Raw genomic sequence first — 12502 nt, forward strand, 5'->3', positions numbered from 1 at the left:
CTTCTGTCGAAATGTTTGTCTACAGTATCAACATGAAAGCATGGCCTAGTGCTGAAACTAAACTTTCAGGAAATACCTTAACTGTCAGGCTTCACTTCAGAAAATCACAGCAGGTGGATTAATTGTCTCTATTATTCACACTAATTTCTATTAAATTCTTCTACCAAATCATTTTTAGCAACTGAAACCAAAATTAATGAGTTCACTAGAACTGTGCTAGAGAAAAGACATGCTCTAGACATTATGATAAACAGGGTTTATGTACTTTAATTCCTCTGTTCAGGAATGCAAGTAAATAATTATAATTTGACATATTAATCAAGAAATAATGATGTGCTTTACTATTTTTTCAGTTTTTCTTTGTAAATCAGTAAATCTGAAAATTCATGGTTAACAATATATTTTAGCATTAAAAATATCATTTCAGTTCTTCTACATATTGGTGTATTAACAATTTTAACCATGTTTTTATTATTATAATTATGATAATTAATATTTTTTTCCTTCTAATGCATAATCAACCACATATGCTAGTCTGTAAGCCTACGCAGTAATCACTCCAAACCAAAGGGTGGCGGTTATGCACAAAATAGTTTGCTACCGCTGTTAAAAGGAAGAGCAGAAGAAGAAGAAGATGAAGCGATAAACGCCATCTTTTGTCTAGTCTAAAGAAAACACCGAAGAACTTTACAGCTGAATAAGGAACAAGAATGTTTTCAGTGGAGAATTTTAGAGATGTCAACGAGCGGCTAACTGCTGCAGCTGAGGAAGTATGTGACGATGCTACAGAAGCTGCCGTCGATGACGAGGCAGAGATCAACGGTCAGCGCAGAAAGCTGGATATCGTCTGGAAACCTCACATGCTCTTAGGTGAGGAAATACGAGTTTGGCTATGTATTTGTGCTCAGAGATTCTGTTATTAAGACGAAACATGGTTCGGATATGTTAAATAAACAAACAGTGTCTGATATTTCAAGATTAGGTCGTTATGGGCAAAGGTTAGCTGAAATATTCTGTTGAAAGGGAATGAAACCAACTGTGGCCAAAGGCTTTGGTAAATGCGCGTAAAACAGAGCAGAGGAAGTCTGCTGGTGAACTTAGGTAAGTATAGGAAGATATCCACAGATTCGGACTTTCCACCTTAATAACTCAGTAGAGCAGTGGTTCTCAAATGGTGTGCCGTGGCACTACAACTATGCAACAACTAAAGAGACTATAACCAGTGTCCTTGCTGCATGCAAGCGTTACACGTTGGATTGCATCATCATATATAGCATTGCATGCTCACTGTTGATGTGCACGGGGGGGCGCCCAATTGTTGAGAAACGCGCGCTAAAGTGCCCTCCTGGTCGGCAAAACACACTCAACTGTCCTTTTGGGTGGAAAAAACACACAAAACTGCCCCCTTGGCTGATTAAAATATGGTAAACTGCCCAGTTGGGTGGCAAAAATGCGTGTTTAAGTGCCCTCCACCAGTGTTGCCAGCTCTCGCGAGATAAATAAGCAACCAGGCCTATGAAAACAAGCCCAAAACAAGCGTCCATGTGGACACATTGGTAAACTGTGCGCAATTCTGCAAAACTGTACCCATGGTACAGTTTATTTTTCTCCCCCCTGAGCTTCATGATAATGACCACAAGAGATAGTTAAACCACCTTTTCACACGATTTAACTATAGAAAATAGATGGGATATCAAATACAGACTGATGTACCAAGTACATTATATACACAGTAAACCTCTGATAATTAAATTAAAATTTGCACACACAAATATCATCCTGAATGCACACATTCTTCATTATTGCTTTTATGAACTCATCTTCCTTGTTTCTTTTAGTTACAGGACATTGCACTTTGTCCCGGGCATTGTTGCTCAAAAAAACTCTCCTACAGTCCACCATCAGTCGTGCTTTTCATTCAAACGTCACTGACGTTTTCCTTAACAGAAAAACAACAGATTCCCCTGCTCTGCCTCTGATTGGCCAATACTCGTTGCCATCAGGGTCAGAGCCAATTAGAGAGAAAGAGAAACGTTATATCCCTACCTCTGCTCCAGCTGTCCATAATGCTGTTACAGCGGTGTCAGCATTGACTGTATGACTTAAATATTTATGACACAAGACCAAATCTTGAGATTTTTATGCTCCGTCAGATAGTTGTGCACGGATTCTCACTCTGACGAGTGAAATCAGGAAGGACCAGGAATACACCTTTGTCTGCACCTACTAATAACTAAAGTTTATCCCTGTCCCCTTCTTATGGACAGTTTTAGACTTTTAAAAAATAAAATGCTGGAGATGTTTGAAACATTCCACCCATGACAGAGTCTGTCTTTAATTCATTTAATTCATTCTTTAATTTCTTTAATTCTTTAATTCATTAACTGGCGCTATTAAAGCATGCCGTTCTCACTGCCCAATCAAAAAATATGATATGATATCATTTACTGCTCTTTAAAGACCCACAAATCAATAATGAGGAGACTGTTCTTTAATTTGTAAGCAGGAAAAATCTCTCCTTTTGACGATGAGCATGAATTGTTTGTTTACTAAACACGGATAGAGAGAGAGGGGAAAAGAGAGGCGGGGAGAGAGGAAGAAGGACAGAAAGTTAAAAGAGCAGCTTGCAGCGCTGTCGGTGTACAGTTTGATTTTTGCTTTAATGTAAAGTCATTCGGATCAGACACTGAAGAGAGATCGAGGAGGGCTTAAAACACTGTGCTAAATAGCTCTAAACGCGCCCTCAAACGGGTAGCTCGGCTGCGGTGGAAAAGCAAACCCCCTAGAAACAGGATGCAGGTGGGAAAAAACTCTGCTGTCTCCTTTGTGTGTGTACGGGGAAAGGGGAGGGACACAGGGAACAGTCAAGACAAACTATCCTACGTTTAAATAACACATCGAAAATATCTTCTTGACAACTTATAATGGAGCTGGGAACAAGCCCAAATAAGCAACTACACTTTAGAAACAAGCCCAAAAAAAACATGACCCGCGACTACCAATATTTATAAGCAACTTTACAGAAAAACAAGCCCAAAGTCGCTTAAAATAAGCAGACTTGGCAACAGTGCCCTCCTCATTGGCCAAACACACTAAACTGCCCCCTTGGCTGGATAAAACATGATAAACTGCCCTCTTGGGTGGTTCTAGATTTTATTTTCAATATACACTCTAGGTTAGGTCAGTTAGATTCATTGTATTTAGTAAATGATGGAATAAATTGATAGCAACTAGATAGATACTGTAGTAACTTAAGTTTTAAGAACACATTCCTGTAGTTAAATTAAGTCCATTCTATCCATTTAAGTATTGAGTTTTAGACACACTCTCTCAAATAGTCACATGTCAGTGGGGGCTTAATGCTGACTGAGGTGCAACCCTGCATCCTACTGCTGTGTGAGGTAGGTAGCTAATACAGCAAGCTGTCCCTGAAGTTACCATTATGCATTACCTAAACTAGTGTATGTAGCCTGGAAGTGCTATCATTAGGTAGAGTTAAACCTAGGCTGAGGAGCAAGCCTAGCTAAGTATTATGGGAATATCTTCTTAAGCTAGCAAGTAAAGTTAAAAGTGGGGTTAGCATTGCATATCAGGGTTTCCACCAGGTTTAAGTTGACCCCAGATGAGCTAAGTATCTGGGATTTTTTATTCTATTTTAATTCTTTAAAATGCTTTCTTTAAAATGCCTCAGTTGGAAACACAGATATGGTTGGAAAGCTACTCGCTGATGCTTGCAAGTTAAGGACAGAAAGTCTTGTTAGTAATTCTGTTATAGTCCAGGGCAGTCTTGACAATTTAAGGCACCACTCCTTTTAGCTGCAGACAGTGTGCAGGCTAACGGCTAATGCTAGCAGCTAGTTGAGAGGGAGAGAGAGAGAAAGAGCAGCGTGGCGATCAGCTAATTGGAAAAGAGCTGGGTGACAAACACTTGAGACTTGATTCATCCCTGCCACCTGCAGCAATGGAGCAGCACTTATGTCTACGCTGTATCATAGTTTTTCTTTTGAAGTGTTAAATAGATATTTTAAATGTGTATTGTTCCCTGTGTGTTTTTATCACAGAGCTCTCTTGGGTGAAGAAAACACACTAAACTCCAGAAGACCGTTAGGACCAAGAAATACTATGAAACATTACTGTTGCAATGACTTTTATGTTGGGCCCTTTTTTGATCTACATTTAGCCACAACTATATCTCACAGAACCAGTTTGGATTATCTGGTGCTGTATGGTGTTAAAATGCGCTAGAATACAGGAAATGGCATCTATTTAGGCCTTGTCCCTATGGAGACGAAAACAATATATTGCCGTTTTGACGGAGTCATTTCAGGAACCACTGAAGTGACTGAAAATGCTGTAGTACATATGCCAAGCCTGTAAGTGGCACTGTAATGCTGCCACGGAAATGCACCAAAGTAGAAGAAGAATATCACAGAAAACTAACAAAAACTTTCTTACAGTTGCCCTTCTGGTTGTTCTCCGTGATGGATTTAAGAATATATGGTTTATGCTTTCCACGGTGGGGGTAAAGGAGCATCAGATTTTGCTTATAAAGCCATAACAAGCTCAGTAGCTTCTGCATCACGAACACAACCGTGTAGTCCGCCATGATTGTTTTGGCTGGACCCGCGCAGGCGCCTTAAGAGAGCTACGCTCTGTGTGACGTAATTGTTTTGTTTGCGCCTAATGTTAATATTTTTAAAAGCAAACTCAAGGCTTACCTTTTTAGTCTAGCTTTTACCTGAATTTAATATGCCCATCTAAATCTGTTTTAGTAATTTAGGTTTTATCTTATTCTGTTTTAAGTTCAGAATGATCTTTTAGTAGTTTATCCTCTTGTTTTACTGTCTTTTCCTGAGTTCTCTTTAAGTGTTTTATTTCCCTGTTTGAGCATATTGCCATCACCTTTTAGTGTTTTTATTCTCACTACAGCACCCTTTTTTTTTTTTTTAATATTGTACACTTTAACCTAACCTCCAGTGTTTACTCACTTTAAACCTTCAAGATGGCGTTTCCTGCGTACATACTGGGTTTATACATTTTCCTGTTCTACCAGTGTCTTACTTATGTTGCATTTCTACCATTACTGTGATTGGATTGTGTCTGTGTGTGTGTGTGTGTGTGTGTGTGGTGGGGGGGGTCAGACATTGTGGATTTGGGTCATAACCTCTTTTATCTTCTTTTGATTTATCTGTCTGTGTGTAAAGCACTTTGTGCTACATTTTCTTGTATGAAAAGTGCTATATAAATAAAGTTTGACTGATTGGTTGATTGAAGAAAGATGCGGATAGGCATCCACACAGAGACGAAACGGTAGTTGTATATGGATTTATGCACTCTGGGACCTGGTTTCAAAAAGTATCATTTACAGTCACCCGAAACGCCGTTTCCGTGTGGATGAAATGCCGACCCGACAAAAAACTTTTGCATACACGGCTAAATTCGTTTCCGTGTGGACGGCCTCTTAATTGAAAATGTTCATTGTCCATCTGTTATCTGTTAAATATGCAAATGTAAATTTACATTTAAAAATATGACATCTCATACTTTTACTTAGAAAATCGGCAGTATGGTGCCTCTAACAGCTGTGAGCCACATAGTTTTGTCTCCATGTTAGCACAAGTCAGACCATAAAAATTCATTAATGAGTATGGAGAACATACATGCAATGCACTCCACTTTGTAAAACAAGCTAACAAGTTTTGGGAGTGAGAAAAGTGGAATAAAATTAAGAATATCCTCTGATGGGACACTCCTGGTGTCTTGTTATCCTTTGTGCAACCTCTTTCCTTGTTACTTGTCCATCTTAATAGGAGCGACAGAGAGAAAATAGGAACAGGGTGACTGGGGATAAACCTGGAGAGCTGCAGTGCATCACTTGCAGAATGTCAGGATGCTACAAAAGGAAACTCCGTAATCAAACTAATGTAGCTGGCACTTGCTCACATTGCACGCAGTTTGGACTGGGACATGTTGCTACTTGCTACACATGCTAAAGAGGCTGTTTTGCAAGGACATTAATATGGTGTATAGTATATGTATGTGTGTGTGTATATATATATATATATACACACACACACACACACACACACATTCAACTTTAATGTAAAATTGTGAAACCAACCATTGAAACGTATTTTCTGATGGAACCGTATTTTTCCCTCTGTTTTATACATGTTAATATACAGAGATTGTCAGATACTCTACGTGTTTTTGGAGAGTTGGGGTTGTGATGGACTTGTGGTCAGGCTCTGCTGTGATGTTCACCAAAGCATCTCTACCGTGGCGGCAGCAGCCGCTTTATAAGATGCTTGGCATTTTGGGGGGACTCCTCTAGCAGGGAGGCGGATTTCAGGGTAGATAACGTGCTGCGGTGTGTAACTGGCTATACTGATTTATTTATTTATTTATTTATTTTTACATGATGACACTAAAAGGCTGAACTCCATGGTCTCTGCCATGCTGCAGTACATTGCAAGGGTTTGGTAACACCCCACTGTTGCCACTAATGGGCAGTTGCACCACACCTCAACCTGCGCCGGGGTGCGAGGGCCCTTCAGTGCTGCTTGCAGCCCTAGTTTTTATTGCTATTTCAAGCTGTTTTTGCTTCACCTCTTAGATTGTGGCTCTTGCAAAGGTATTTTTCAACAATTTGGCTCTTTGGTTGAGCAGGGTTGAGTAACACTGTCAAAAATATCTCCACCGTCTTTAGCACAATCTCACACACCTTCAGCCTTTAGACTCAAGAGGCTACTCTGTCAATAAGGCACTGTTCAATTTTTTTGTTTACTAATTTCTATATTCTGGGCAATGATGTCACATTCTTAACAAATCAGGTATTGCACTCTTCAGCTTTAATGCTATCTTCAGCTATTTTCCCACTTTTCAGCTATTTTCATGCTATTTTAAGCTAGTTCTATGCTTTTTCAGTCATGGAATGCCAATTTCATCTATTTTTTTGTTGTTGCTATTTTCAGTTATTTTAAGGCTACTTTCAGCTATTCTTGAACTATTTGCTCCTAATTTGAGGCCACTTTCAGCCATTTTCATCATTTTTTAGCTACTGAATGCCATTGAAGCTATTTTTATGGCATTTTATTCCATTTTTACGCTAGTTTCAGCTATTATTTTGCTTTTTCAGCTATTTTCAGCAGTTCTTCCACAGTTCAGCTCTCAGCATCCCCACACAGTTCCAGCTGAAATTGCATTTTTATCTAGTTCCTATTTGAAACTAGACTCGATAAAACTGGTCAAACTTTTTTTTGTCGAATTGAAATACAAAGACACACACAGGTGTGAACAGAGACAACCATACAAAACAATAAATATAGAGATTAACATTAAATATGTGCACAGTAACAAAAATGGAAAAATATACACAATAAACCAAAAAAAATATTTCCAAGGGAAAGGCAGGATCAACTTTGAGTGACAGGGCACTAAAGTTTACTGCTACAAAATGTATGAAATAAACAATATAGCTTGTCAAATTGTCTTTTTTCATGCCAGCACAGTCACTTTCTATAAATGTATTTTTATTATTTGCATAGTCTTTGATGCTTTGGCATTTTCTGAAAACTTAATGGAGTTCATATATTTTCTAAACTTCTAATACGAAAGCTTTGAATAAAGGTTTGAAGCCACTGAATTTACTTCTATGGATGTGATATTTGGCCAGTAAAAGTAAAAAATATAATACAAAGTTTGTGTCTGTCCCTTGTCTGTAAATCAGAAACACCAAAAGCAACATCTTTTAAGCAAAAGGAGAAGTCTGGAGTAAAATGTGAGTTAATGAAAATCAACATTTTTGACCAGAATACCTCCGTAAATGAACAAGTCCAAGAAGATGTGAGGTGGTCTCTGGTGAGTTATGGCAAAATAACCAGTTTATGTAAATATCAAGTTTATATTTTTGTAGGAATACTTTAGCAGGGAAAAATCTATGGATAAACAGGAAAAACTCTTGTTATTCTCTTTGTTATTCTCTTTTTTTCCCCCAGTTTTTGACAGAGAATTTTTAAAAAATGGGGAAAACAATAGGCTCTGTTTTCCTGTTCTTTTTTCATTTTAGTCAGAAAAAGGAAAAAAAATTTCTATAAAAGGGGTTCAGTTTTTTTGTTTTCTTCTGCTATGTTGTTGTTTTTTTGTTTTAATGAAATACTTGAGGAAAAGTAAATCATGTCACCCATTTGGGAAAGGTGAACATTTCAAAATGTAAGCCTTTATAGCCATCCACTGTTTTTAAAGTTTAATATTAGGCGTATTTGCTCTATACCAGGTGTTCTCAAACTGTTAAAAAGGGGGGTGTACTAATGACATGTTTCCTCTCCCTGACTTTGTTTTGTTTTTGTATTTCCAGACGTCCCACAGCGACATGTATGTAAGGAGGAGGAGGATGAGCAGCAGCTCTGTCACCAGGAGAGGAAGTCCAGCCTGGACCAGGAGGAGCCAGAGCCTCTACGGATTAAAGAGGAGCAGGAAGGAGAGCAGATCAAACAGGAGGAGACTGACATGTTGATTATGACTCCTAAGGAGGAAGAAAGTGAGCACAACGAAGCAGATGGACTACATGAACACCAGCTCCTTTCTCACGAGGGTGAGAAGCCTTACTCCTGCAGCACCTGTGGAAAAAGATTCAGCCAACAAACACATTTGATTTCTCACATTCATTCTCACACAGGTACAAAGCTGTACACCTGTGATACCTGTGAGAAATCATTCACACAAAAAGTTAATTTGAAAAATCACTTAAAAATCCATACAGGTGAAAAACCACATACCTGCACAATGTGCAACAAATCTTTCAGACAAAAATCTGGTTTGACATCCCACATGAAAACACACACAGGTGAGAAGCCTCACTCCTGCAATGACTGTGGAAAACGATTCAGTCATAAATCAGCTCTGACTGTTCACATTCGTACTCACACAGGTGAGAAGCCTTACACCTGCTATACCTGTGAGAAATCATTCACAAAAAAATCTGATTTGAATCAGCACCTTCACACTCACACGGGTACAAATTCGTACACTTGTGATATCTGTGAGAAATCATTCACAGATAAATATGTTTTGAAAAATCACTTAAAAATCCATACAGGTGAAAAACCACATACCTGCACAATGTGCAACAAATGTTTTAGACTTAAACAGAATTTGACACTCCACATGAGAACACACACAGGTGAGAAGCCTTACTCCTGCAGCACCTGTGGAAGAAGATTCACTCAACAACAAAGTTTGAATTATCACATCCGTACTCACACAGGTACAAAGCCTTACACCTGTGATACCTGTGGGACATCATTCACAACTAAAAGGACTTTGGAACATCACTTAACTATCCATACAGGTGAAAAACCACATACCTGTACAATTTGCAACAAATCTTTTAGAAGTAAAAAAGAATTGACACTCCACATGACAACACACACAGGTGAGAAGCCTTACTCCTGCAGCACCTGTGGAAAAAGATTCTATCTGAAATCAGTTTTGAATCAGCACATTATAACTCACACAGGAGCAAAGCCGTACACCTGTGATACCTGTGGAAGATCGTTCACAATTAAAAGGACTTTGGACCATCACTTAAAAATCCATACAGGAGAAAAACCACATACCTGCACAATTTGCAACAAATCTTTTAGACTTAAACATATTTTGACACTCCACATGAGAACACACACAGGTGAGAAGCCTTATTCCTGCAGCACCTGTGGGAAAAGATTCAGTCGACAGTCAGTTATGAAGCAACACATTCTCATTCACACAGGTGTTAAGCCTTACTCTTGTGGTACCTGTGGGACATCATTTACCAGGAAATGTTTTCTTGACAAGCACATAAAGGTCCATGTAGACAATGCGTAAACTTTCTAAACATGTGGCTGGTCTCTGAGAATTGGTGCTGACTTGATCGTTGATGAGAGAAGAGCTGACACTGCTGAGAAGCTGTACCTTTGATATCTGAGATCTGCTAGAAAAGAGACATTGGGTCCTGTCAAAAAGTCCAATAAATTATCTCTTAAGTCCTTCCCTATTCACTTTTCCTTAACCCTGGCGAAAAATGTCACAGGGTCAAGGAAAGGTGGGAGTTAGAGGATATGAAAGGAGAACAACGATGATTAGGGAATCCGACTGCACTTTCCCTTGGCAGATGTTATGGACGTGACGTGTTATTTGTGTAAAAACTACAATCTAACATTGATGGATGACAAAATTTGCATCTATGCTCGGTGCAGCAGAAACTTTTCTCTATCCATTTTCTGTAATTTCTTCGTCTCTGTTAATTTTATCAGTCTACTCTGTTTCTGTCTTTCCTTCAGCTTGTTATGTGAAAAGCTCTATAAACTAGGGGTGGAACAAAAAATCGATACACTGAAATATATACTTCCTGGCATGATACTTTATCGATATTTTAAAATGCAGTATTGATATTGAATTAATTAATTATCCATTTTGTTGGTGCAGTAGTTTGTGGTGTAATTTCACCCCCTGACCGCTAGTTGGCAGCAGGCATCTCCAGCTGGCAGTTGACTCTTGCCTCTTCTCTCTAAAGACGAGATCATGCAAGACTTCCAGTCTGTGTGAGCCGGTTGCTTGTAGCCGTGCGACTTCTGCTGCATTCATAATGGATGCGTGGCATTATTTTGGCTTCCAAAACATTAAAAACAGCACAAACTTAGACAGGAGTTAGACCGTCGTTTGCAAGATATGCCACGCCAGAGTAAAATACTCAGACAACACGACGAACCTACAAGTTAGGCATCATCACATTAGTGCTACAGCTAATGGCTAACATCAACAAACAAAGCCATTGAAGCTAGCGCTGTTCTCAACTAGTGCAACCATAATCACAGTTATTTTATTTGTAAGGACCTGTCCCGTGTAGTGTTGGTAAGAATGACGGTTTCAGTAATACAATAAAGAAACACTGGCTGCTTTCTTTTTCATATATACATTATTCACCTGCAGAGTTGGTATCGGAGTCTGCAGTGATCGTGTCTCAAGTTAGGGCACTTTCACACTAGGCCCAGTCATTTTGAAACGCACCTCGGTGTGATTGATTCTGATGATTTCCCCCTTTTACTGAGAAAAAATGTGAACAAACTGCCTTACCGTGGAAAGAAATTTAGTTTTCAATGATGCCATATAGCTTGATATGACACTCTTCCACTAGTGTGAAAGCCACCTCAGACTCCATCACAACATCCAAGGCTTGTTGGACCTCCTGACTAAATTCTCTCTCTGTCACTTAGAATTCAAAGTAAAGGCCCAAACATACTCAAGCGTACTGTGAGCGGAGCAGAATGTCCACAGTCATCAGAGCTTCCATAGCCGAGCGCACTGCCGCGTAGTAGTTTCCTGTGAAATTTCCGTGAAATCCTACATTTCCCACAATCCTTGCGCATTTACATTTTTCTGTCATGCGTCCTACACTGACGAAGCCTGCTGGCTTTGCAAAGCAATAAAATTGAATGACGGTGGAATTTACGGCCATTAAATGCCACAAGAGATGAGGAAGGGGAGTATGCCATGTTGGTGAAGGACATGCGAAGTATAGACGTAGAAAAACGTTTTCAGTACTTCCAAATGACACGTGAAAACTTTAATGTTCTAGTTGGGCGTCTAGCCCCACTCCTTCTCCAATCTCGCTGCGCAGAGGAACAAAATGCAGGGCGATGTCAAATTGAATGCGGGTCCATGTGAAAAATGTATGCTGAGCAGTGTTTTGTTTGACACCAGTATGCGGAGCGGAGTCTGCGCAGTCGTAACATTTGAGCTTTGCGCACACGGGCTTTGCGGACGTCCACTCTGAGTCCGCATGGACCTCTGCGGAGTCTGTTCCGTGTATGTTCTGCCCGAGTATGTTTGGGCCTTAAGAAATGGCCACTTCTCATGTACTGTCCCTCTTCACACCACACTGCGGCTGCAGGTGTGTAAACAAAATCAGGAATTGTGGTGTGTATGTAGTTCTTTATAGGTTTGTTGGATGTGTATTTGTCAATAAAAAATTTCAGAGGTTTTTTGATGTTTGCACAAAAACTACAGATGAAAGAAAAACAGTTCACTTATGCAAATTGTCTTTTTTAGGAATAAGGGTATAAAGTCATGTAATGTACACATGCTCATTTGCACAGACACACAATCACATGCACAGACACACTCACAGAGTCACACACTGATCTGCACTTAAACAAAACCTTAGAAAGTTAGTGAGAAGGGGAGCAAAGGGCAGTATAACACTTAAATCTGGTGGGAAAAAAACATGTATTTCCTGCCCTCGACCATTGTTACGTGTGGCTGGCTGCTGCGTGTCTCTTCTCTCCCTGCTCTCTCTGGTCTCCCTCCTCGCCCTGCCTGTGTGATTTCAGCACACCTGTGTGTTGTTAGCACTCAGGGTGGAGAAGGGGGGGGGGGGGGGGGGTATTAGAGTGGCAGGGGAGAGGAGCATGGCAGAGCAGAGCTGAGCTAGCCACACTCATGGACAAGCATGCGAGGAGGTTTG

At 39.7% G+C, this 12502-nt stretch overlaps 1 protein-coding gene across 2 annotated transcripts; it reads left to right on the forward strand.

Moving 5' to 3' along the window:
• Positions 1-643: 643 nt before the first annotated feature.
• Positions 644-12348, forward strand: LOC121528795 (gastrula zinc finger protein XlCGF57.1-like). 2 transcript variants are annotated; one of them, XM_041816398.1, is made up of 3 exons: positions 757-870; positions 7730-7860; positions 8357-12348. In XM_041816398.1, the coding sequence occupies exon 3, from the start codon at positions 8509-8511 to the stop codon at positions 9862-9864; it is 1356 nt and encodes a 451-aa protein (XP_041672332.1). In that variant the 5' UTR covers positions 757-870; positions 7730-7860; positions 8357-8508; the 3' UTR covers positions 9865-12348. The 2 variants fall into 2 exon arrangements, with proteins under 2 accessions (XP_041672331.1, XP_041672332.1); XM_041816397.1 differs by lacking the exon at positions 7730-7860 and having other exon boundaries at positions 644-870.
• The last annotated feature ends 154 nt before the right edge of the window (positions 12349-12502 follow it).

The sequence above is a fragment of the Cheilinus undulatus genome, linkage group 20, assembly GCF_018320785.1.
Source record: "Cheilinus undulatus linkage group 20, ASM1832078v1, whole genome shotgun sequence".
Lineage (NCBI taxonomy): Eukaryota > Metazoa > Chordata > Actinopteri > Labriformes > Labridae > Cheilinus > Cheilinus undulatus.

Excerpts from the sequence above, each read along its gene's own strand:
- LOC121528795 (XM_041816397.1), top strand. The coding sequence starts at position 711 with ATGTTTTCAGTGGAGAATTTTAGAGATGTCAACGAGCGGCTAACTGCT. Across the intron at positions 871-8,356 it reads GAAACCTCACATGCTCTTAG|ACGTCCCACAGCGACATGTA; the intron begins GTGAGGAAATAC and ends TTGTATTTCCAG.